Genomic DNA, 26540 nt, shown 5'->3' on the forward strand with positions numbered 1-26540 from the left:
CTTTGTTATAGTATGAAGGAATTTAGAAAATCACGCAGTTAAAGTTGATGCATGGCTGTGTGCCTTCTACGTGGCTTGTGTGCATACTTATACAATAATTACATGATCGGGTACTGTTTAATAAAACACTGTATAGGATTATAAGACTTGTTTTTTTGTAAAATAAAGGAGTATTGGGCATTGAAGTTCCTGTGATGCTAGACACTACACAAACTAGATCTGAAAAGAATACCTACGTTTCTAAAAGTTTGGAATGTAAATATAATACTGCAGAAAACAGAGGATATACACAGAGGAGAAGGGAAATGTTTGGAGTTGAGGGCATTCATGTACCTAAATCAAGAGGCTGATCTCTATAGGTTATTTCCAGGTTATAGGAAATTGCTAACTTATAGGTTATTTATGTAAAGAGACTTTGAAGGACAGTTTGGAACCAGTTGAGGCTTTCCTTCATCAACATTGGTCTTCGTAGGAGCCTCTCTGCATTTGCTGTAGAGATCTGTAGATCTGTCTCCTATATCAGATACTTGCCTACTTTAGATATTAAAATCAGGTGGGTGTATACACCTTCTTGTCAAACACTGCTCATAGGCAGTGATGGGACTGCTTGTTTGGGGGCAGAAAGGAAGGCATCTTAGTAAAGCAAATTTCAGAGAAGGCAATGAAGAAAAGCAGTGACATCTGTTTTCAGATATTTAAGGGAGTTTCCCTCAAGTGTGAGGTGTAAAACAGGAAAAGGCATAAGAGGTTCATTTGAAAATACAACACGTGTGATAGAGGAGCTGGAACCTGGACTCCTGATACTGAATGACAGAGGGGGAGATAAGTAGGGAAGAGATGCATGAAGCATCTGGGATTTATTTATTTTTTTCAGTAAAAGTGTGAGATTTTTGGGAAGTGTTTTAGACAAACAATATAAACAGTTGAAACGGTATAATCTTACATTTTTTTCCAGTTTTATGTCTTATGAAAACTGACATAGCTTGCAATACGAACAAACCACAGCTGACTTCCTGCTGGTGATTAAGGAACAATAGGTGCAGCGATGAAAAGTCAGGAAGGGCCTTGAAAGTGAAGACAAGAAACAGAAGCTGGGGATATAGTGACAGGTTCTCCAAGTGAGTGACTAGGAAAAGGGGCTTTGTAGAGTATTCTAAATGAATGCAAGTGAGATTAGGCTGCATTTCTCAAAAGCACGGAGAAAAATGTTGCCAAATCAGAACGTGGTGATGATGATAACCTGATTGAATGCTTTACTTGATTGGAAGAATTAAGAAAAGTATAATCCTAGAAACATTACACTGAGGGTATCTGCAAATTGTGGATATGGATGTTGGGATTTGGAGTAAATTTGGGGTCTAAGGTGATGCTAGCATTATGTGTCTGAGCAATAGGCAGGATGATGATGTAGCTATACAGCTACAAATACGTCAGAGGCAATTAAGTCATTCACGTGAAAACCTTAAAGAACTGTCCTCTGATATAATTGTATCATTAATTATTTGGAGTTCTTCACTCCTATGATTGCTTACAAAATAACGTAGTGTAGAATGTAGTCCACCTGCCAGGAAGGATTGGGTTTTAATTGTTTGGTTTGGTTTGTAATGTCGCAGCGGGATGACTAGCCTGAGAAGGTGTGTTCTGCATTTGTTGTGGAGGCACTGATCTTTTTATTCGTTTGTAGTAATAATGAACACCACGTACAGCAATTTCTTTACAATTGAATCCTTTAAGTCTTCTAATAACTACACTCCATAGTACTTCAGTAATATAATTAATTGGTTTGGTTCCTTATTCAGTTCCTGCCTGATTATGCAAGAATTTCTCACAGTAGGAGGAAGCTTTCGGTTTGCTGCAGGCCCTTGTAGCCAGGCCCTGTACCAACTGCAGTGATCCTTTCTCTTCCCCTTCAACGTGTCCTGAGATCACAGGTTGAGAAAGGGTACAGCCAAAAGGGCAGAGGAAATAACATCTGCACTTGGCTAATTTTCTGTTGCCTTGCAGTCTTGTGGGCATGGTAGCAAACAGGTGTGAATTAGAATTGTTTCTAGGCTTGCCTCACTTAAAACAAAGTTGAGGTGACTTTAGCATCAGGGAGGCATAACCTCAAAAAAAAGAAAAAAAAAAAGCCAAAAAACTTTTTTTTATTATTACTTTTCCTCGTTAGTTCTGAAGCAGATACCGTTCAGATCACTAGTTGTGGGTATATAAACTGATAATGCATTTTTGCAAGTGGAAGAAGAAATAGTGTGTTAAGTGTCTAGTTGTCAGCTGTCCGGATTAAAATACTAAAATGCGTAGTGTGCTCTAGGAAGTGAAATTAAAAAAAAAAAAAAAAGCCTTTCTCAGAAATAAGACCCTTTGAAAAGGAATTTGATATTAATAGCCCTTCGATAATTTCAGGGTATTCAGAGAAAGAGCAGTGCTGGGCAGGTAAGGCCGTCACATGCAAAATCCCGAGCGAGTGCACTTCATGCTGTTCCAGACATCTGCTGGCAAAAAGCACAGTGGGTATGGGTATGGGTATGGGTATGGGTATGTGCTGCCTGCCTGCGGGGTGCTGAAGCTGTGTGGGGAGGGACGAGGCTGGAGGTTAGGCTTCCTTCCCTCTGCACAGCCCGGCTGAGGTGCTGCTTCTCCCCCTGCCCCGGTGTGCTGACTGAGCCAGGTTATCAGCCATATCAGCTGTATGTGAGATAAAATAACCAGAATTTGACATAGTCTAAATGCGGGGTTATAGGTTCTTTATAATGTGCAAGCTTCTGACAGGTGTGTGGCATACAAGTGTTAATTCAGCATTACAGAGGAAATAAAGATTTTTCTATCTATTCCGAGCTAACACAAAAAATACAAAAGCATCATGTTTTTCCACAAATTCTGGAAATCACATCTCTTGCATGTGTATCAGTTTCCTTGTATGTAAGTGGTCCCATGTCAGATGTCAGCAAAATAGGTGTCCTAATGTCGATACACATAGTGAACAGAAACCTTTACATACAGTATTCTCATTTATTTTTTCCCCCAATAGAAATAATAACAACTTGAGTCCTTATCTCTCTGTCAGTGGTACAGACAAATAAACATCTCTTTCAGTTACTTTCAAATATTTATATCCTTGTGGAGTAATTTTTAAACTTGGTAATTTACTTGATAAAAAGGATCTTTCTGTGTCTTAAATCATGTAGAAGATGTAGAACTAGGAGTAGTTGATTCTCCTAAATGTGTTATTTTTGTTTGTTTTTTGGACAGAAGGTGTACTTATGTTGATTTGTCTGGCTACATGCTGATCTCAGAAGACACAACTCTGGTAGTAGGGGGAAGAACAGTATTGTACTCCTGGATAACAGCAAGAATGACAGCCCTGATGAACTGTGGATCAGACTGAAGACTGTTACGTCCTTCTGAGATGACACAGGAAAGTCACAGGTAGAGGGAAAGCACGGGGCCCTTCACCTTTTTCCCTGTAGGCTGGATGCAAGTGCTGTCGCTGAATTTAGGATATCATGATATTCCAGAGTGTAATCCCTGGTTCTGTGCTCGTGTTCCATTGTAAAACTCTGTAGTGTCTTTACTGCTGCTGTTACACATTCCTGTTACGTCGAAGCCTGCGTTTCAGTGCAGGAAAATCTTACAAAGTAGACATTTTTCTGAAACACCACCTTTTCTTTTTGGTGATTGTATATTATTTTAGGTATATGCTACTGTAAGTTGTTATTAGTATGGTAGGGAGAAACGTCAGCATAAGAAGTGACTTCATCTAACGCGCTGCCAAGCTAGAACTTCTCACAACCTTCAGATGGGCACAAGAGCGAGTGTTTTTATAGCAGTAATATTACTTTCTGTCAGTTTTACAGAGTTTTAAAATACGGTAAGATTACCTCATTTTCGTTTTTGCCACCACATTACTAAGAGACTAAAAATCTACACGTCTAGAAATGAGGTGTTGGTGATTAAGATAAAAATATCCCCTTTATTGGTTTTACTCTCATTTCTTTAAAATAATAAAACAAATCATGTACAAATATGAAAAAACAGCAATATGCAGGAGGTGAGCAAATGCACACTGCAGGTACTCGTGTCTGCCTGAGGGGGAATCTACTGTGAGCAGTTAATGCCGTCCAAACCTCTTTATGCACAATATCATTGTAGCCTTTCCGTAGCTGCAGCATTTTGTGGTAAAAATGTAAATCTTTTAATAGTCTAGACGCTCAGATTATTTTTCTGGGACTAGTTTGGTGTCTCTTTAGTTGTGGGCTATGCTACTTGGTTCATCCTTGTTCTGTTTATAAGTTTATTTATATATTTTTAGTTCTGCCATTGGGTTTGTCCAAATACACCTTGCTAGCTGTGGGTCTGACTGAGTTAATGGGACTCCGAATGACTGGAAGTTTGTACTCTGAGGATCTGACTGTAGGCCTGAACCTGAATTTTCACTTTATTCCCCTGTGTATTTGCTTCTAATTCATGAAAAATGTCCTCTAAAGTGTCTTCAGGACCTAATGTACATCTGCTTTAGTACCATTCATATCCTGTGTTCTCTGGATATTGTCAGACACGGTGAAAATATTTCTGTTATGTCATGTGTCAAAAACTCTTGATGGATGTGATTACTGTGTTGTATGTTTACATTTAATGGCTTCACCTAAAACAGGAGAGAGAATCACCTGTGTTTTCAGTAGTTGTGGTATTTCTCTTAGCTCAGATTCTGAAGCCAGAGTAACTGCTTGAACTGTATTCAGGTAATTTTTGAAGATGTTGGTAGATTTGTTTTTTTATTCTTTGGGCACAAAGTACATTTATTTTATTTTGCACCGTGCTATTTTCTTAGTAGCCTATTATTACTAAACGCTTTCAATATGATGATACACTGTGATGCAGACCAATAAAATAAGCAGGAAAAGGCAATAACTTTTACTAGCTCTCCTGTTGTTTTTCTATTTCTGTGGATGCAGTTACATGACATACTGTACAGCTGGAAGGGAAGATATTTTTATTTTTGTGAATCGCGTAATGTCTTCTGCTTACACGGAATGCTGTTCCCTGTCCTATTCCATATGACTGTTACACTTTCATTGAGTACTAAAGGTAAATAGCCCCGATGCAAACTGTAAAGGACTTTGGAAATCACATTAACAATAGAGGGGAAAAATGGATATGCTCCATCTCTACCTGTGTTAGTATTTGTATTGCATAGACTTTTTAAAGCAAGCACGTATCAATATAGGAAAACTAATGAATGAAAAGATCCAAAACTTTCTCTGTATTCAGCAAGTCAGGAATAGCTTCTTTTTTTTCTTTCTAGGTTTATTAAAATAATATCTAAAAGCTTTGCAGTGTTTAATGGCTTTTTGCATATTCCCAGAACAACAGGAAAGCATCGTTGTCCTGCTGTACAATCGAGAGAACAGCCACTCAGAAGCAAAGCCACGGTTGTTATTTGGGTCCTCCTGCATTTTAACCTCGTGCCTCCAGCTCCCTTTCTCCCGCAAAAACCCAAAGCCTCCGTTATAATCAGATGCTTCGTATTTCTGCGCACAAGGCCTAAGGTGTTTCAGTTTGGGCTCCCAAATGAGGAACACAGCGTCGGTGGCCATCTGCCAAGGTGTTTGGTCTGACTCGCTCCTTCTTCGCAGAAAGCCTATGGCAAAGGCAGAGGCAGAACTGAATGTTCCTGTGTGGCGTTCAACTGCCTTAACCACATGCCCATTGCTCTCTTCCTGCAGTTGTCTGTCTGCTTCTCTGCACAACTTCGAGAGCAAACACATATAGGAACCTATAAATAATCTAATTCGATGCACAACCCTGATTCATTTCCTGAGCAGCGTGTGTCCCGCACACGCAGGGCGGCCGCGGTCCTGTGGAAAACTTGAGCAGAATGGATGAGGCCAAGTTAATACCATTAAGCATTTAAACTTTGCAATGAAATATTATTCTAATGGAGCTTATTATAGCTGTAGCTTGGAGTATTTTTAACAGGGGATGAGGAAAAAAAAAACGCTTTTATTTATAGTCGTAACTGTTTTCCTGTCTAACATTTGAATGTGAATATTCAGCTCGGTGAAATGCAGAGCATCAACCAGGAGGAGGAGGCAGCTGGTCTCCTTAGGGAGGAAGGGGAGAAAGAGTTCTGGGTCGCAAACACCATGGGCAGTAACTCTATTTTGCCCTTGAGTCTCGGGGCCAGGCTGTGGAGAGTTTACCGTAACTTTTGGTTTTTCTTTAGCATTCCCAGCACAAGAAATGATCTCTTCTGGAGTTTCTTGGTGCAGTATATGTTGGGGGTGTTTAGTGTGTTGCTATAATCCATCTGTTATTAGCATAAAATAAATTTTTTAAAAAGGTGATTTTTCTATCCATTTTTTTTTGCTAGAAAATAAGAGAATGTACTCCTCAACTCCCAGTTTTCTTAAAATAAAATAAAATAAATCCCAGTTGCTCTTAAAAATATGTAGCAAAACCTGTTATAATAGAAAATTATAAAACTGGTCTCAGCTTCCCCCTTTAATCTTCCCAGTCAAACAGCAGTTGTGCTTGTAAACTACCCAAGGTGGGCTGTAGGCTCTGGTGACAGAGCAAGGGTACCGGGAATCACAAACTAGTCTTTATGTTTTATGCTGGAATTGATTAGGATGATACGATTTTTTCATTATTATTATTTTCCCCGCAGAAGTCTTGCTGAGCCATGGGCTAGGTTTCAGTTTTTGTTGATGTTCTGCCTTACCCGTGGACGATGCCTGAGATCTAGTGACTGGGCTAGTGATTTTCTATGAGGAAAATGAAACCCTCGTGCTTGGCTTTTGCATATTTTTCTCTGGGTTATACAGTCTTTACCCACAGGCAATGCAGCAAATTTGAATCTCCTGTAAACAGCACTGTAGTTAATCCTGAGATAAACCGGGAGGTGAGAAAATTTTTTGGTCAAGCCATTCATTGAAATTCATTAAAATCAAAACACTTGCAAAATTAAATCAGTTCCGCTGGCATTTTCTTGCAAAGAAAAAATGAAAACCCTGCTTTTAACACCTCTTTTTAATGGATCAGTTTGCAAAGTTTCACATCTGTAGAGAAGTTGGAGCAGGAAGAATCGGTCTCGGCAGGGCAGAACACCTTAAGCCAGTATCTCAACGCAGCACTTTGCATCTTGAATCCGTAGCCTGAAAATGCTGCATGCCCTATCGGATAACGTTGCGTCATTGATTTATTGTTATTCCATCCTATGCGTTGATGGTAACCTTTTGGCTGGGATTGTTTTCTTTTTGTGGTGTTTCTTTTCTTTCTTTTTCTTTTTTTTCTTTTTTTTCTTTTTTTTTTTTTTAACAGCGCCTACTACGAGGGAGCCCTAATCCATGACTTGGCTTCCAGGTACTAGGATAATACAAGTAGTAATTATGCCTGCTGCTAAAAATTTTCTACCTTATTTCCATTTGCATTTGTTTGCCTTCAGCTTCCAGTCATTGATTCTTGTTATTCCTTTCTCTGATAGATTAAAGAGCTCTTTAGTACTCACTATTTTCTCCCTGGGAAGGTGCTCCTACCCTGTAATCAAGTTACTTCTCAATCTTCTTTTTTCCTTTTTTTTTTTCTTAAGCAGATTGAGCTTTTTATGGATTTCATTGTATTTTTTTTTCACATTCTTGGATGATTTTTGTCTCTTTTCTATTCCTTCTCTAATTTTTCTATTAAAAAGCAGAGATATAAAACTGTATTTTACTAGTCACATACACAGAAGTAAAATTACTTCACTAGTTACTCCTGTGTTTTTATGGTCAGAAATTGATGATGATGAAGGTTGAGTAAAATAAACATGCATTTAGTATGACTTCAATACATCTGGATGTGTAATTATCGGAGAACAGAAAAGGATAGATCATTTTAAAAACATGGAAATGCTTCATAAACTTCTGAAAGGCTACTGATTCACAAAAAGTGGATGAGCAGAAGACGCTGCAAAAGTATTTGTGTTTTTGCTGAGGTTTTTGAGGAGATAAAAGTGAAATTAAATCTCTTTAAAAAAAGAAAGGGTAATACATCAAAAGTGTAGGTACTGTAGCTTACACGATAATACGTATTTTTCTTGCCAAAATTTTGTAGGATTGAATGCAAACCCTTTGTGAGTGACAGAGTGCCTGGGCCACAGGAAATAAATGAGTGGATGTGAATATATGCCTCCTTTACAGCCAATTGATTCCGTGAGTAGTCAGTTGCTTCTATTTGGAAATCCTAGAACAGTTACATGATCTAAATGATATGCTGCAATAGAAGAATGAAGATAGTATCAATAATTTCTTTTGTTGTAAAAGTAATCACCATTATGCCCTATAACAGTTCAAACAAAATCCACAGCTTCAAAGAGATTCTTGAAAGTTCTACTACTGCTATTCTTTTTCATTTTTATTCATACTTCAGGAAAAGGATGAATTAAATTTACCTTACAGAGACTCACCAGATGCCTGTGTGGTCAAAGCATTCTTGATCTACCCGATGGCTTTCATGCATATCATGCTATCAGCATCTGAATGGAATCCACACTCCCAGATCCATGCTTATCCATCATGGAAACCATCATATTTTCATGAAATTGAGCCAGGGACTATTTAAACTGTCAGTGCTGCAGGTCAGTTAAATGCAAATTTCTTTATGTTTTGTCTTACACAAATGTGAGGTCACCACATTCGCCTTCAGTCCAAACTGACTTGCTTTTTGACTTCTAAAAGAGTGCCTTTACTTTGTGGCAGTGAAAGTCGAGGCATGTTCAATAAAAGATCTTTAGTTTTGTTGAAACAAATCAGTTCATGGAAACATGATAAGAAAAATTAAAATAATGTACAAGATTTAAGCTGAAGCTCCTGAAAAGAGAGCAAAGGTGACTAAGGACAGAAGGGAAAGCCAAATGGTCTAAGAACGTACTAATATAAATAGATGCTACAATTTTGTGTTAACCAAAAAGTTACCTACCAAAGCTACCAAAATGTTATTTGGTAGATTTTGATAGTGCAGGATGATTTAAGGTAGAATTGTCCCCCTGCAATTATGAGCCCCCAGAGCCATTTTCAAAACAGCTATCTGTTCCTGGACAGAGATGAGAGAAGTGGGCATTCCCTTGAATGCTTTTGGGTACCCCAGGATTAGTCAGTATAAAGGATGTCATTTCTTACATCCTAGATTGCCTCAGTTTCTTCTCCCACGTCCTGGACTAGGACCCTTAAATAAAGGGAGATGGTGGATCTGTGGAAAAAAAAAAATCATAGAACCAGAATAATTATGATAGAAAGTGGAGACGGTCTCCATAAGCATGCTAACATGACTTCATTTACTTGAAACAACCATGTAAGAGATTGATCCTCCTTCCTGAACTAATAACACTGGGACAGCATATTGTGGTAGATGTTTGAAAAATGCAGCTCCCACTGGAGTATAATACATACTGGATAACTATTCTGGAAGTTGGGAGGAGAGGAATAGTGTCAAGAAAGTTATTTTCTCTGTAAACAATGCTAATGGTGAGGGTTTGTTGAGCAGGTACAGCTGCCACAGTGCATTTTCCAGCTTATCTCTGCATAGGAGTGTGTGGGAAAGGAGAGAAAGGGGAACAGAAAGAAGAGAGGTGGAGAAAGGATAACAGTTTTTTGAGGCTTCTTGTGCTCTTTCAGGATATGTTCTTTGCCTTCCTTAAGCGATTCGCTCTCTGGTTTTAAAACTGCTAACTGAGGACTGTCCCACTGCTGTGAGCCCTGATGCTGTGTGGAGCTCGGAGACATCTTTAGGCTGCATGCCATACGCTCTCTACAATGCATATTGCAGCCCAGGTTGGTGGATGGAAATGCCTCCTTAAAGACTTCATTCCGAAAAGCCTGTCATCTGTGTAAGAGAACCTGTGTGGTATTGCTTTCCTCTTATACGTTTTTGTCATGTTTGAAGACGCTTTCAAGATCCTTTTCTCTGTCAAGACAGCTGCAGCTTGAGAAAAGTTGTAGGGAGGGGGGTAGGAAATGTTATTCTCTAAGTAGAGCCCACAGGTGACTTTCATAGCAGTCCTAACAGTCGTAGTAGAGCATGCCATAGGTGTTTGATCACTGCGAGTCCTAGAGTGCCAGTAAAACAGTAACCAAACACTTGTGGTTTTTTTTCTTTTTTTTTTTCTGTCTATAAGGGTGGCTTTTGATATTTTGCATGCAGTGTAGACATCGCTGTGGATCCTGTATAGTTACCAGGAAGAGTAATGCGTGATGCATCCCCTATTTCTTTGGATATCAGCATCCCATAAAGTCACATTATTTTTCCGCCTTGCAGAGGTGATGCTGTGCTAGGATTTCTAATATCGGGAACGGTGCTCGTGTTAAGGTGTTTGCTACATGTTCAGAAGTGGATGGTTTAGCCTGCACTGCAGATGTGGATAGAGTCCTGTATGAAGGATCAGAGTAAAGGTCAGAGCGATGTTTGCATATTTTGTGTTTTCACAAAGCATACACACGAGATAATAGTAACTCTGTCCCAGTGCTGTACCTGGCTCAAGGAATCTTCACAAGGTAACATCCCAAATGTGATGGAACGGGTCTTTTTGAATGTTCTGGACTGGATAAAACAGGAAGGAAAAAAATATATTTTTCACCTGAGGCCTGCTTGAATTCTGCCTGTTCAGGTGTTGAAGTCTAATGGTAGTGTCAGCATCAGGGGCTTACCTGCCTCTGCACTGGACTGAGGGAGACTGAGTACTACTACCTTTAAAGGAGATTGTCCATGAACGTGGGCAGCAGCATCTTGGGCTCATTACAAGGAAACACTGCAGCTGATAATTTTTACCTTGGTGGCGGACTTGAGTGTACAGTCACATAAGTGGCCAGGAGATTTTGGAGAGGAATTGAATATTTGATGCAATGGTTGCAGAAAGTTGAAGAGATAAGTGGATGTTGCAGTGCAAGTTTTGCTCTCAGCAAAGCAAATATCTTAACAGGTCAGCAATTTCAGAGACAGTGCAGTCCTGGAAGAACATTTCTTGAACTCCTTTTTGCTGTTGGAGCCGAACACAGTTCCCATCTGTCTGAAACTGCATTGTGAGCTTCACAGAAGCACTTAAAGAAGTTACGTACTTATACATAAGGAGTAAGATGCTAAAGGAATCACATCATAATGGTAAATAATTTCCATTACTGTTACCATGAAATTGTTGCTATCTGTACACATTTTCACTGTGAAAAAATGTGTGTGGTGTAATGATCATCAGAAGAAAAGTTCATAATTAATGTGTCTTCATCAGTTTTGCCCACTTTGTGAGCTCAACAGTGGGCATAGACCTGGCCTATGAAATATGTTTTCTTGGATACTTAATGTACCTGTTAATTCCTCAGAAAACTTACGGATATAAATGTTGTTCATGGTACGGAAAAGAACACCGTGTAAGTACTGGCCGTGATTTGAGATCAGCTCTAGAAATGATGGAATTGTCTGCAGGGCTCACATGTCAACAAAAATCAGCTGGTTTGCAAATGAAGCACGGTAAGGAAATTACTGCAGCAGCAGCAGTCCCATCGCTGCTCCTAGCTGCCTCTCCCAGAGAGGAGACTTCATTTAGTTATCTGAGGTTACCTTGTTTGTCTGCTCCTTCTCCTCAGTTACCACTTACTCACACATCTAGAACAGCCAGCTGCCCGTCGGCATTGAAAGGACACGTGGCCTTCTGGAACCCTGTTCTCTAGGTAATGCTCGCTAATAAAAGGGAGCCAGCGATATATGCAGATTACTTTACGCACTCTGAACAAATCCTGCTGGAAAGGTAAAGCAGAGCACATTCCATGCATCGTGACTGTTTGCAGACATGCTCCGTCTCCTTGCTTTGAATGGAAGTCTCCTTCAGAAATAGGGAAATATTTAAAGTATCTCTTGTAGATTTCAAATAAGACGTTGGAGGGGGGAAAAATGGTTATAAAAGTCTGCATCTGATAAGTAGCTGGGAATTGTGTTCATATGGGCTGTAGAGAGGCTGGCACTGCAGCTTCAGAAGAAAGGGAAAATATGGGCTGTGCTTTTTCAGAGTGCACTGCGAACAGCCTAACCCTCTGTATAACTGGAAGTGCTCTCAAAGAATGACAGCCTAAATCCCCAGCAGCTCCATCATAAGTACATGTGGCCAGGTGCCCTGTCTCTGCAGATGTTTTGCTCACATTTTGAGCTGAAAATGTAACATTTTTTGTCGAGAAAGGCTTTCAGATCTCATTAAAAATAGCCTAGTGGTGGCTTTGGATTTGGCTGACAAGCTAGTTGTTGTGGTGCCAATTTAGATATAATACACTCTTAATTTTGATCTGAAGAAACAAGGCTCTTTTTGCTCAGTAGGGAGGACAGAGTGACAAAATCCGGAGTTCCAGTGACGACACTGAATCTCTTTATTGTCAGAGCAAGCTAGGAAATCATCTGCCTGCCAGCCAAAAATGCTGGGGAGTAGGCAGTGTTCCTGACAGAAAGCAAAAACTGCGTAAGAAGGTGGTGGCATGGCCCAGTAAGTTTCTTCTTACCCCAGGGGGAAGTGTGCTTCCCCATCCTGTGGTGTTCCTGTGTCTTATATGGAGTTGATGCAAGTTCCTTCTCTCACCTCTGTCAGCAACCACAGAGCTTCGAGCAAGACTTTCGGAGGCCTCACTTGTCACATAGTTCGGCTTCCTTGAAAATTCTGTTGGGCAAAGAGGAATCTCACCAGGGTGTTTCACAAAGTCATTCTGGGAGCTGGGAGGGAAGCAGATGCCCCCTCTGTCTCTCTCTCTGGATTAGTGTCAGTCAGATGGTTGCTGTAGTCTGCTCCATTGTTGCCTGGCTTTGCTGGAAGTCTTCAGTTATGAACTACACAGAGGATGTTCTGAAGTGGGAGCGTAATTTTAAGTAAATAAAATAAAAATCTATTTTCATCTTCATTTAATTGGAACTTTTCTGTTATTACTTGAAACACACTGTTTAGAAGAACAGTTCTCTCGCTGGAGAAGCCTTTTTCTCGATTCTGTGCCTTATCTCTAAAGAAGATGGAAAACAAAAGGATGTTTTCAAAACCAGTTATGAATATATGGTATATATTTCCAAGTACAGGTTGCCTTGCACGGAATAGTATTTGAGTCAATAAACTCCTTACGAACATTTCTACTAGTTTTCAATAACTAGCTACAAGGGATGTTGTAAAAATTGAAGTATGTGAAAACATATATATAGTAGAAAACATGATCTTACTCTTTCTTTGCAGTACAGCATCCAATCCATGTGACTTTTCCCAAAGTATGCTGTAGTTTGCAAAACATCAAAATTACTAAATCGGGATTTTGAAACTTCCTGTGCAGCTACTTACTTTTTTTTCCAGAGCAATCATGTTGTGATGTTATGACACGAATGTTCTGGGGACAAAGCCTCTTTGCGTGAAGTCTGAGGTGGCTCGTGTTATCCAAGTGATCGTGATGACTGCACCTGTCATATGGATTGTAATTTGAAGCAGATTTTGACTTCAATAGCTTGCAGAAGAAGGCATGTTTGTAAAGGATTGAAAGGGATGTGGCACAGCATGAACAAGAGAAGAAACGTGTACTGCTTCCGTAAAAAATGCTAGAGTCTGCAGCTGATGAGTAAATTCTTTTTTATTTCTGTAGTCAAGGGCAGCAGAAGAAAGCCACCGGAGTATGGAAACCTGTACAGGCCTCGCGATAAAAATAGTGGAAATGAGGGAAAACCTGTACCAAAATGTCGTGCCATTAAAATCTCCTCATTGCTCACCTTCTTCTAAATTGTTGGCTCTAGACAACAGCTGGAAATAAATGTTTCTAATTCCTTCCAGGTTTTCACAGAAGAAACTTTAAAGAAGTTCAGTATGTGTAAAGTTATCGGCTGCTGCGCACTAGGCCAAGTACATGTTTATGCTTTTTACAGTTTTTCTCTGTACTCTATTCTGTGTAAAGGCAAGGTTTAAACTTCAAGACGTAAAACAGACAAAAAAGAAAAGGACCTTCCTTGAGACAGAAAGTGCCAAGTGCCTTCTGGAAGGTGGTTTACATCTTGTGAGGCTGAACGGCTTAGCTTGCTGTATTTTAACGTGTGTTGCCAGCCTCCTAAACTAGAACCTATTGTGGCCTGTACAGAACCTATATATCCTTCCGTGGGACGTAATGGTGCTGTGTGTAAAAGTATATTGAAAGAAGTAAGGCAGTAAAGAAAAGAATTGCAGTTTGTTTCACATCAGCTAATATAACGCAAAGGTCAGTGTGGTGCTGGGACCAGTCATCGACGGGTAGCACGCTGGTGCCTGACTTTGTGTGGAGTTAAGGCTGTCACCACACTCCATCCTACGTGGTAACTCCTCCTCATGGAGCAGCATCTGAGGCCTCAGCTAAGGGATTTGCTCGTTTTAGACGTCCGTTGGTTGTAACAGCGTCCCACAAACATTTTAGAAATGCTGCCCCATTTAAAGAAGGAAGAGCGAGGACCAAGGTTTGTCCGAGGATCATCAAACTGTAAGTCTGTGTGAAAATCAATCTCTTGCGGTCTCTTCTGGAGCTTAATTCCTTGAGATGAACTGTGCCAGGTGACTGCTTGGCTGAGTTGTCACAGGGTTTTATAGTGATTCTTCCACTGATGCAACTAAAATGATTCAATCCACCTGACACAGATGCAAAAGAGTAGAGAATTGAGCCATCCTCCCACCCCAGAAACGTGGCTGCAGTGAGCTAGGACCAGCATAATTAGCATCTTTTAAATCACATTTGTATCTAAAGAAAGAGGAAGCAGAGGATGCTAAGTTATTGACCTTAGACCTGGCTGCCCTGGTAACTGGTACAATTATGACTTTAAGATGTGGGTTTGTGGCTTTTTTTATTTTATTTTTAGAGATTCTCAGTATTTGTACAGCTTTCCATTTGTGTAGGCCTAACATTAACAGACTACCATTCTCTTAAGTTTCTCTCTCGCTAAGAATTAAGCAAGCAGTGCGGGGCTAAACGAAAAAGGGACGTTGTATTATGTATTATCCTTCTTGGGTTTGAGGGGTTGCTTTTGGTTGGGATTTGAAACAGGTCTTGCTAGGATTCCCTTTTCCACTGTGGCTCATTCTGTTGAATGCCATTAGCCATGGTCCTACTGGGGTTAAAGTAGTGACTTTATCAATTAGTTTATTTTGTTAGATGATGATATAGGTTAATAGCTAAATTTGGATGTTGGTCACAAACATGTAAATAGTTAAATTTGACAGTGTGCTTCATTACTGCGTTCTCTTAAAGCCTTCTATCAAGTTTTGGAAGGGTTTGCAGCCTGGAACACTAGGGTTTGAAATATTTTCACGTTTAGGTGACCTACAAAACTCTAAGGACAGTGTGGATCATCTCTTGATGTTGCCTGCAGCTTGTATTACCAGCTGAAGTGGGAGTTGTGAGGTAAGAAGAGTTTTCAGTGCGTGTTTTGTTCTGTTCCTTTGGTAAGCGTGCTGGTGCCACCCTTCCGGAAGGGTTAGCGGTTTGGGATTTGTCGTGACATGGGAAGAGCGGGGTTATCTGTAGCAGCGAAGAAGACTTGAGCAGGAATCGCTTTCCTTTTGCCAGCCCTCCGTGGCTGTAACCACCGTGCGGGACTGAACGCCGCCTGTCACCACCCGGCAGCCTCGCTGGCGGCTGCCCAAAGCGGTGCCCGGCACGGCCGAGCCGCGAGCCCCCCGCCTCCCCGCAGCCCCCCCGGGCAGGGCGGTGCGGGCGGGCGCAGCCCCGGGGGCTCGCTGCGGGCCGGCGGCGCCTCAGCGCCCGTCAGGCTCCCGCGCCCCGCCGGCGGCCGGCTCCCTCCGCTCACTTTTATATTTGCGCGCCCTTTCGCTCCTCAGTGACGTGTCCCGCGCCGCGCCCAATCGGCTCGGCTCTCTGGTCAGGACAATGGAAGGGCCGCGGCCAATGGGCGAGGCGGCTGGCTTGGCGGCAGCCAATGGGCGCGGGGCTGTGTTGAGAGTAATGTTACCAGCGCCGAGAGTGTGAGGAGGCTGCGTATCGATCCCGCTCTCACAGCCATTGCGGTGCATTGGGCTACACAGGGACCCAGGCAGCGCTGGGGCCGGGGCGAGCGGCCGGGCGGGCGTCTCTGGGGCTGGGGGCCGAGCGAGGGCTGCGTGCCGACTCTCACACGGGTGAGTACGCGACGGGGGGCCGCCGGGCCGGCCGGGCGCGCTCGCAGCGGGCCGGGCAGCCGGCTCTGCCCGCCGCCGCCGCCGCCACACCGCCGCTGCTGCCCGGCTGCGGGGCACCGCACACAAAGGCGAGGCGGCGGGCTGCGCGCCCACCCCCCCCTCCCCACCACCCCCCCCCCCCGGGGGAGCCCGGCCCTCGGCGAGGAGGACGGCGGGCGAGGGGCTGGCAGTGCCCGGCCGCCGCCGCGGGGGCGAGGCGGGGCGGCGAGGCGCCGTGCCCTGGCCGGGAGAGGCTCCCGGAGCAGCGGCGGGGCCGTCGCTGCGGCGGGCGGGCGGGAGGGCAAGGGGGGAGGCGGCGGGGAAGCCGAGCCGGCGGCCGGGCCGCGGAGCCGCTCGCCCCGAGCCGCCTGGCTGTAACATGGCTGACGGGAGCCGCGAGCGAGAAAACAAGGCGAGCGGCGGCTGAGCAGAGAGGAGCTCGGGCGGGCGGGGGCGCAGTTCGGGGGAACTTTTTTTTTTTTTTTTTTTCCTCTCTTCCCTTCCAGCCGCCGCGGGGGCTGCGGCCGTGAGGAGGAGAGGAGGAGGAGGAGGAGGAGGTCGGTCGTGAGGAAAAGGGGGGGCTTTAAAAGTCGCCGGAGCTGCCGCCCGCCCGGGAGCAGGGGGGTCCCCTCCGGGGCTCTGCCCGCTCCGCCGGGGCTCGGGCACGGCGCTGGAAGCGCGCCGGCCCCTTCTCCCCCTTCCCCTGCTCCCCCCTCCGCGCCCACCCGCTCCCCACCTCCCCCCTCAGCCTCCCGCCCTGCCTCCCTCCTTCCCTCCCTCCCTCCCCCGGCTGCAATGGCTGAGCCCGTGCGCCAGGGTAGCGGGCGCCCTCACACAAAGGGAAGGGAAGGGAGGAAGGAGCCATGTTCTGTAGACGCCAGCGCAGCGGCCATTCCGCGCCTCGCCCGCCGCCGCCTCCTCCTCCTCCTCCTCCGCCCTTTCTCCGGGGGGGGTCCCGCGGCCTCCCCGCCGCGCCGCTGGCTGCGGTGAAGGCGAGGGGGCGCTGGGGGTGCCCCGCTCTTGCTCAGCGCACAAAATGGAAGCAGCCCGGGCGGCGGGTCACCTCCTCCTCGTCCTCCTCCTCCTCCTCCGCCAGGAGCCTGCGCCATGCCCGGGCGGCCCGGCCTCATGGCGGGGGGGGCGCTTTGTCTCCTCACGGCCGGGCACGGGGGGCTGAGGGGTGTGTGTGGTTGGGGGGGGGGGCAACGGCGGTCGCCCCCCCCCCCCCCCCCCCCCTTCGCGCTGAGAAATTCGGCGAATAAACTTTGAGGGCGCTCCCGTAATAGCGGCGTTTTACTATTTCTGGCCATTTTTAGCCCCGTCCCCCCCCACAAGCTCGCCGCCCCCAGCAGAGCCCTGAGGGGACCCGCGACGCCCTCACCGCCCCCCCGCCGGGGCCGCGTCCCAAAATGGCGGGAAGGCGGCTTTTAAACGGCCTCACAGGGCCTCGTCTCCTCACAGGGCCTCCCCGAAGCACCCCCGGGCACCCCACGCTCCTCCCCGGGGCTCTTCAGACACATTTCTCCCCCCCCCCCTTCTCTTTCCCCCAGGGCCCGCTCTGGGAACGATCTCCGTGGCGAGGCAGGAGCTGCTCCCGGTGCTTCAGCCCCCTTCTTGTTTACTTGACAGAAACTTCAAACCGGACGTGTTTAGTCACGGAGCAGAAATCTGTTTCTGTCTATCCGCCAAACCGATAGGAAACGCTGCCGCTGTGGCAATACGGGCAGGCGGCAGGGTGTTTTTTTTCTGTGTTTTTTTTTTTCTTTTTCTTTTTAATTCCCGCTGAAGGGCAGAGTTCGTCAGGGCGCGAGTGGCTTTTTCCAGGGAGCTGTGAAGAAATGCTCCGAATGTCTGGCTGGGGTGTGAAAGCTCCAGGAGGGTGTTTTTTAATTCCTTCTCCGGCCCTGAGAAGCAGCTAGTTCTCTCGCTGAGCACAGCCTTACTAGGCATATGTAAATGTCATACTTCTCACGTCCCCGGCTTGGTTATAACATGTTTGACTGAGCGCAGTGGCTCATTCCTGTATTTCTAGGTATACGTATAAAGAGTAGGTTTTTTTCGTAGCGTACTTAAAGGAGAATGATAATATATGGCATATAAAATAATGAATATTTTTTGCAAATAAGCCCCAAAGGTCTACAGGGCACGGTGATAGAAAGACAGGCTATTTGAAGAAAGAATTTAGTAACTGAGAAGGCCAGCTGAGACAGGATATTCAGGTACTTTTCCCCCCATTTCTTTCAATATAAGGTATTTCTTTCAAGCCTATGATTGTTACACTAGGAATAGGAGTACCATCTCCCTCGTGTTGATGCCAGTGCTTGCCTACAGATTGCTTGGAAGCAACATTTTTGTTTGTAGGAGACCAGAAATACAAGTTTTGAAGGCCCTTTGAGATTTCAGGTTAGTTATATGTGCCAGGTTACCTCAGACAGTCATGGTAGAGATCTCTGGTAAATACTCCAGAAGAGAAACTTTCTTCAGACTATGATTTTGGAATACTGCTCTGACAGGTCTCGTTCAGCATAGTTGTTCTTCGTGGCTTACTTCCTTCCTGCCTTGGCTTGTAGAAAGTAAAAGTTGTAAAAGTGTCTTTCTTGCTTTGCTACAGAAAATCATCAAAAATGGGCAAAGGCGATCCTAAGAAGCCGAGAGGTAAAATGTCTTCATACGCCTTCTTTGTGCAAACCTGCCGGGAGGAGCACAAGAAGAAACATCCAGATGCTTCAGTGAACTTTTCAGAGTTCTCAAAAAAATGCTCAGAACGATGGAAGGTAGGAATAACTGCTTAAAAAAAGCTAGGCAAACAAACAAAACCAAAAAAAACCCACAAAACCTTAACTGCCTTCTGTGAAATGTTCAAGATTGTCAATTATTTATTTAAAAGTTCAGCTTTTAGATAAGTAGGAAGTACAGTTGTAAGGTGAGTGATAACTATCCATCGTTCTCGCCTTAACTTTAGCTCCCTCAACTGATTTTAGAATGGACCTGGGTGTGCTTTTCAATCTTAGAATATTGTTTTAATTGCCTTACAGACTATGTCTTCTAAGGAGAAAGGGAAGTTTGAAGATATGGCAAAGGCTGACAAGCTTCGTTATGAAAAAGAAATGAAAAACTATGTACCACCTAAGGGGGAAACAAAAAAGAAGTTCAAGGATCCAAATGCACCGAAGAGGCCTCCGTAAGTAGATTTTTAGTCAGGTTATATGGTTCAGGACCATCGCTCTAAACTGTATCATCTATAAAGTGATCATTTTGTCCAGGTTTGGGAGCTTCAGAAGAAGTACAAGATTATACCACTGGTCAGGAAAATCAAGATAGGTTGAAATTTTAATTATGACTACTAGGTTTTTGTCTTTAGGTTGTCCCGCTTTAGTAAAGGTGGAATAATGTCAGCTTTTAAAAGCAGGTGCAAAAATCTATGACCCGCAGTTGTGCCTGATGTATCCAGATTTTGTGAAGAGGGTTATTCTCAAACAGAATGGTGATAAAATGTTTCAGGCCCTGTTCTTACCACCTGTTGGCTTGAGCAGGAATTTTAGTTGGCAGCCCGTTTGATGTTCGAGGCTTGTGCACAAAGCAGGCCAGAGGGATGATCTTGCACAAAAACAGCTTGGAAGATTTCGGCCATTGCATAAAGACTACTGACTCTGGATTCACACAAAATACATTTTGTGTATGTGATTTAAATGAAGCTAATGCTGAAACAGGGAAGTTCCTGTACAAAAGACTCTGTATTTGGGCTGATGCTGTCATTTGGAAATCCTAATCTTCACAAGAAGTTATTGCTGTTTCCCTGCCTTCAACAGTTCTGACATAATATTTGCTCTCCTGTTGCCATTCAGTCATTCTCTTAAGAGTTTCCTCTGCATATGGTGTATAAAATTAGTCCCTCTGGGGGTCCTGCCAAAAATGGGACCAGATGTGCGGCATTACTCGGAGACGAGGATGTGTTAAGTTTTCGTGGTAGTTTGTTTTATTCTATTATCTTCCACTGTAATTAATCTTCGCTTCGCTTTTAGGTGATGTTCCAAAGCGCTCTTCAGAAACAGTAACAAAGGTCACAAAACTTTCTGTTACAGTAGGTTAAAGTCTAAAATTAAAATACTTTTTTGGTTTGTTTTCTTTTGTCTGTAGTTCGGCTTTTTTCTTGTTTTGCTCTGAGTTTCGTCCAAAAATCAAAGGAGAACATCCTGGTCTGTCCATTGGGGACGTCGCAAAGAAACTGGGAGAGATGTGGAACAACACCGCCGCAGATGATAAACAGCCTTATGAAAAAAAGGCTGCTAAACTGAAGGAGAAGTATGAGAAGGTAACGCTGACGTTTATGGAGGTGGTGTGGGGAGAGCAAACCTCAAATTAGACACTTTCCCATTCTCGTGTACTCTTAATATTTGAAAGTTGCGTTGCAAATTATCATATACAGATGACAAATGTCATATTTGCAGGACCATGTCACTCAAAGGGGCATCCGGTTCATTCTTGTAGCGCTGAGTTGCAGTCCTCTGTGTTGAGTGTTCTTCATTCATCTGTAATTCAGGACCATCAGTGATGCCGTCATGTCTGTATTGTTACTAAAACAATAGGTCACAGCAGTATCTGCCTTAATTTGGTAGTATTAAGTAACATCAGTAAAGAATAAAGTGGGTCTCTTGTTCTGGAGGTGTTAGGCGTTGATGAATGTCCCCAAATGTTAGAATAAGTAAAACAACATGGATGCTGGTTTTAGTTTATTCTTGGGTTAATATCAGGACGCTTACAAGAAGCTAGTTTTAAGACACATTTTTTCCTGTACTTGTTTTGTGTCTAGCTCCTTTCTAGTAATTAACATAGTTAATAATACATATGAAGCAATATATCATATAGTTCCTTGAATTATTAAAGCTTAACCCCGCCATAATAACGGCAACTGTAGTCGCACGTTGTGCACACAGTAGTGCTGGGGGTGTTTTTATTTCCAGAGGCAGATTCCCATCCCAGGATGAGGAAACCACAGGGGGAGGGGATGTGTGTCAGCTTGTACTCTGATTCTGCTTTATAGTGGTCAGCATCCGCCTATAGCTAATACATGCCACGGATATCGATACATTTACGTGCCGTGACCTTTCTCTGGCCGTTCCTCCTGCTGACAAACAAAACCACCTTAAAGCTGTAGCATTACAGTGAGCAAAGTGGCCCCTTTTGGACCTAATTATGTGCTGGAGAGGAATTAGAGGTCTAGGTTTCCTATGTTGTCCTTCTGATGCAACTAAAAGCTCTCCAGTATGGTGACTGCTTATACCTACAGCTGCGGCAACACATCAGAAACTTTTTACATGGTTAAATCACTGATCTTTAGTCTGAGATACCTTCATCTTCATTTCTTACACTTCAAGACGAGTTTTTAGGCGCAGTAATCTCAGTATTTCACTGATTGGCATTTGACGTAGTAGATGCTGTCTTCTGAAAATCTAACACTAAGCTTTAAGAGAGTGTGAGGAAACTGAGGTGAGGGGCGTAATGTTTACAGGGTGGGGAATATTGGAAGACTTGGACCATCTGTGTAAAGGTGTTCACGTTTCTTTGTAGCTGATAAGTGTAAGAGTCCTGTAGATCGATTCTGTAACGTAATTGTTTTCATGATTTTGGCATAAAGCTGGGAAGTCTCACTGTTTTTCTGGCTTGGTCTCCCAAGTGCAGTTTTGACTTCCTATAACAGGAACTGAATTTTGTGCGTTATAAACCACTAGAATAAATTTATTGCATGCAGAAGGTGGCACTGTCTACCCTTTAATCAAAGTTGTTATACCTTTTATTTTGGAAACTTCAGCTAGGCAGAATTCTGTATAATTGCTCTTTGCTGAGGCATAACATTACAAATACTGTGCAATGTCATCCTGATTTGTTTCGGATGGCTAATCATGATTTTGTGTCTCCAGATAAGTATTTTTCTGTGCGTTTCTTCAGCCATCCTACAAGGTAGGGCTGGAAAGGGACCTTAAGAGGTCTCCCTTCGCTTTGTTTCCTTATGGGGAAGCGGGTTCAGCTGTGCCTCTCTTTCAACCCATTCCTAAAAGCCAGACAGTGGAGATTCCTCAGCAGCATTAAGCGGCGTGTTCCAGCACCTGAGTAGCATTTGTGAGTTAGAGGGTTCCCGTTCCCTTGTTCTCCTGGTGTTGGGCCTCGGTTCACTTTGTTGTAATTGGAGCTGCGACTCAAGTGTCATTTGGAAGTTGCTCGCAGCTCTTGACTGGTTAAACTTTAAGAGAGATTCTTCCTGCTTTTCTCCTCCAAGGATATCGCTGCATACCGGGCCAAAGGGAAGGTTGATGCAGGCAAAAAAGTAGTTGCCAAGGCCGAGAAGAGCAAGAAGAAGAAGGAGGAGGAGGAAGATGAGGATGAAGATGAGGAGGACGAAGATGACGAAGAAGAGGAAGAAGAGGAGGACGAAGATGATGATGATGATGAATAAGTCTCTTTTAGAGCAATTTCTTTCTTGTCTATAAAGCATTTAACCCCCCTGTACACAACTCACTCCTTTTAAAGAAAAAAAAAATTGAAATGTAAGGCTGTGTAAGATTTGTTTTTAAACTGTACAGTGTCTCTTTTTTTGTATAGTTAACACACTACCGAATGTGTCTTTAGATAGCCCTGTCCTTAGTGGTATTTCAATGGCCACTAACCTTGCCTGGTACAGTGTGGGGGTTGTAAATTGGCATGGGAGTTTTAAAGCAGGTTCTTGTTGGTGCACAGCACAAATTAGTTATATATGGGGATGTAGTTCAATTCTCATCTTCAGTTGTCTCTGATGCATCATAAAAAAAAAATAATTGTTGTTCTGTTAACTGAATACCACTCTGTAATTGCAAAAAGGAAAAAAAAAAGTTGCAGCTGTTTTGTTGACATTCTGAATGCTTCTAAGTAAATACAATTTTTTTTATTAGTATTGTTGTCCTTTTAATAGGTGCCCTTGAAAATCATACTTTTTCTTTTCTCTCTTTTTTTTTTTTTTTTGAGGGGAACTCATCTTTTGCTTTATTGAATGCCCGTTTGGGATCACGTGAATATTACAGTTTTCATCTTTCATATAACCAGCTGATAAACAAAGCTTTGATCTACATACCCTGCATAATCATGATAGGGTAAGAAAAGAAATATATAGGCATATGATGAAAGAATATTCTTCCGTAACTGGAAACAAAACAAACAAAAAAAAATTCAGTCTCATCAAACTGATACTTGTTCAGAATTTTGTGAAATGTAATATTCTATTGAGTTGCATGAGTTTACCAGTCTTGGAGAGTTGAGAAGTATAGAGTTCAATTTTACAGAAATGAAATACTTCGGGGGGGGGAGGGAGGGGGTGTTAAATTCTGTCCTAGAAGGACCCATAGGAAGAGGGTATGTCCATCCGGTGTGGAGAAATTTACAGGCGTGACTCCGTTACCATGTAATGGAAGTCGTGTTTGTAAATCTCTGAACACTAGCGAGAGATGAACATACCTAAAATGTGTAAAGTTAAAAGCATGAAATTACCATATTTTTTGGTGACAGGTCTGGCGACGGCCACGGGCTTTATACCATGAAACTCTCCTGGTAGCAAATGGCCCACGAGAAATGATTTTTCTTTCTAAGATTTCTATAAATGGTACCATTATTATTTGTTAAATCTATGTAAATTCATATTTGTATTCTTGAAATTCTAGTTTTAGCCCTTTAAACAAAGTTGTATATTGTCTCAAATTGAAAATGAGATAAGATGTATTTTTCCTGTTAGGTTTTATACCGCACTCTTGATGTTTGCCCATTTTTAAGTTAAATATAGCTGTATGGAAAAGTACATTTTATTAAATTTTGCATTAAAAAGTGAAATGTTTATGGTATACCAACAATGTCTAATTTGGTCAAATACAGTTCTCTTCCAAAACCAAAGCTAAGGGTTTTTTTGCATATTTAGTAAAACTTCAAGTGCTGGCAACTGTAACTATTTTCACATATACCTGCTTACCAGTTTGGGGGACAATTTGGCAATTTTGTGGTTACAAAATTATGGTTCTCTTAAGTGCCAGTGTTTAAAAGGAAAAAAAAAAAAAAGCATTCTTGTAATTTTACACGCTTTTGTGATGGAGTATTGTTTTGTTATACAATTTTGACTTTCAGATTCTTATTTCAATTTGCATTTATGTATAACTTCAGGAGAAATATTGAACATCTGAATCCTGGATGATACTAATAAACTAATAATTGCAGAGGTTTTAAATACTTAGTTAAATGGCTCACTTAATATCCTAAAGGGTTTTCTTTCTTTTTTTTCTTTTTTTTTCTTTTTTTTTGTGTTGGTGCTTTCAGATATGTTTACGTCCCTGCTTTCTGTTTCAAACAGAAGGAAGATGCCCTTCAGAAGATGGTGATACAGGCAACTTAGGACAGATGAGTTTTGTTTTCAATTGGGTGGTACCTGTTCAAATGATCCTAATTGATGACAAATTTTTGGTGATGAGGGTTTTTTTGTTGTTGTTGTTTGTTTCTTTAGGTCATCAGAGAAAAGTAGATGGAATTCTGGTTCTTGGAGCAAGCGTGCTTAATGAGATCCCTATAATCTTGTGCCTTTGTTCGCAGCGCTCGGTGTTGACAAATGTAACGTAGAGGATTCAGCTGATCTTGATGTGCTTACCCGCCAGCACGGCCTGCTTGCCTTTAGCTCAGGGGTTAACGGGTTGATAACAAACAGCGCGCTCAAGGCTGACGAGGGCAGCTAGCATTACAAATGCTGCTTTCTGAGGAAAGGAACCCCCAGCAATGTCCTGCAGAGGCTGATGATGGGTGAGAGGTGCTTGACAACCTCCAGAGCTCTCCTGAGTGGCCATGGTTTTCTTGTGAGCAGTTGGTAGGCGCCCGTAAATCAGTTGAGCTTGCACTTGTTTATCAGATGAGTTAGTGGTTGTTTCTCCTACAACACCTGAAGTGATGAAAGCATTGCTTTTGGGGGAAAAATACCATAGCTAGGTAGATGGATTCTCTGAAAATACAAGTTTCTGAGAGCTGTTGCTGGAGAGGACCCCCCTGCTCACTGCTTCTGGTCCCCCGGGAGCTCTGTCTGGCAGCTAGGTCATCCTGACAGTAGGTGCAGCCTGGTTCTCAGCAGGAGTAGGACAAACATGACTCCTACGAGATTACCTGAGCTGAGGTCGGTTAATGCTGACAAATGTCAAAACAAAAAGCATTTTCTAAGAGCTTTAACCCTCAAAGAAATGTTTGTTGTAGAGGAAAAAGAAATCTAACCAAAAAACGGGATTGGTTTGGTGATGTGAATAGTAATAAGGAATTATATCTTGAATGTCATTTAAATTCATACTGATTTCACAGCTGTTAATCTAAGTTAGCCTAGAGTCCTGGAAGGAGGTGCAGTTGCAGCCACTGGCTTTGTAGGTATTAGTTATAATTTTAAACTGGTTTAACTAGATGTAGAGAAAGTGTTCATCCCTTGTGCAGTACTGTCAGTGATCACGTTTTTTTGCTTTCTAGCAAAATCTTGAGCTTATTTAAGAAAATGTTTCCAGGTAGACAGGCCACTAGAAGTCTGAAATAACAGGTATCGGGTGGCTGAAAAGATTTCTGCAGCTTGGTTGGGATAATGCTGGCACTGCTGACGCTGGGCCCCTGTAAAGCTGCTTTCAGTAGCATAACAAGCCTGTCGTGATGGAGGGAAGGCCGAGTAATAGCTGTTGTAGGGTTGCTGGAAAGCGAGAAGAAGGGGTTGAGTAACTCCACCAGAAGAGGAGCTGGTCAGACTGCAGCAGCAGCGTCCGGTTATTTATGTAGGTGATGAGCAGAGCTTGAAAAAGCTTTATTAATTTTCACTAGCCTAAGGGTTAAAAGAGCTCATTAGAATAAACGTTCCTGTTTTGGCTTCCCAGCTATGCCTAGCAGAGGATGAACGGAATGAAGCTGACGAGCTGTGTTGGGTCACAATACGTTATTCAATACTGAATCCGTAACAGACATGGCAAAATACAAAGGTGGTTTTTAATACAAGGGGTAATTAATTAGCACCATTTCCAGGGTCTGCCTCTAGTAGCTGACCAGCTAGAGGCTTCTAGGACACAACCGTACCCATCGGTTATTGATAACGGTGAGGTTCCAAGTGCGTTCAAACAATGTTCCTTCCTTTGCTCTCTAGCTTACCCTCACACCGTACTTAACTCAGGACTACAAACCACATCTTTTTGGGTCTGCTTCAAGAGAAAATGGCCACGTGTGGCATTTTGCTAGGGCAGGCTGCGGCAGGCATCATTTTATCCCCCGAAATACGTTAAGGGATGTTGTACAAGTGAGTTAGTGCAATGCAATGCTGAAATGGAGGTGTTTATTAATAAAGCTTTTTTCCTGGACTTTG

The 26540-nt window shown here is 42.9% G+C and overlaps 1 protein-coding gene and 1 long non-coding RNA gene across 4 annotated transcripts in view; both read left to right on the top strand.

Moving 5' to 3' along the window:
• The window catches only part of LOC136789600 (uncharacterized), a 38731-nt gene extending 30650 nt beyond the window's left edge, over nucleotides 1-8081 (top strand). The window contains exons 8-9 of one of the 3 annotated variants that reach the window (XR_010828306.1): nucleotides 3250-3426; nucleotides 7321-8081. This is a non-coding gene — a long non-coding RNA (uncharacterized lncRNA). Of the gene's footprint in view, nucleotides 1-3249; nucleotides 4915-5362; nucleotides 6427-7320 lie in introns of those variants that run through there. The other 2 variants (XR_010828305.1, XR_010828304.1) reach the window with 2 other exon arrangements.
• A 7854-nt stretch (nucleotides 8082-15935) lies between these two features.
• Nucleotides 15936-24404, top strand: HMGB1 (high mobility group box 1). The gene is made up of 5 exons (XM_048072825.2): nucleotides 15936-16126; nucleotides 18777-18939; nucleotides 19201-19346; nucleotides 20303-20477; nucleotides 22440-24404. The coding sequence occupies exons 2-5, from the start codon at nucleotides 18790-18792 to the stop codon at nucleotides 22614-22616; spliced, it is 648 nt and encodes a 215-aa protein (XP_047928782.1). The 5' UTR covers nucleotides 15936-16126; nucleotides 18777-18789; the 3' UTR covers nucleotides 22617-24404.
• The last annotated feature ends 2136 nt before the right edge of the window (nucleotides 24405-26540 follow it).

Source organism: Anser cygnoides, chromosome 1 (assembly GCF_040182565.1).
Source record: "Anser cygnoides isolate HZ-2024a breed goose chromosome 1, Taihu_goose_T2T_genome, whole genome shotgun sequence".
Lineage (NCBI taxonomy): Eukaryota > Metazoa > Chordata > Aves > Anseriformes > Anatidae > Anser > Anser cygnoides.

What these genes read in the sequence shown, in the direction of transcription:
- HMGB1 (XM_048072825.2), top strand. Translation starts at nt 18,790, where the DNA reads ATGGGCAAAGGCGATCCTAAGAAGCCGAGAGGTAAAATGTCTTCATAC. An exon ending in AATGCACCGAAGAGGCCTCC is followed by an intron (nt 19,347 to 20,302) that starts GTAAGTAGATTT and finishes TTTTGTCTGTAG; the next exon opens with TTCGGCTTTTTTCTTGTTTT. An exon ending in TGAAGGAGAAGTATGAGAAG is followed by an intron (nt 20,478 to 22,439) that starts GTAACGCTGACG and finishes TTCTCCTCCAAG; the next exon opens with GATATCGCTGCATACCGGGC.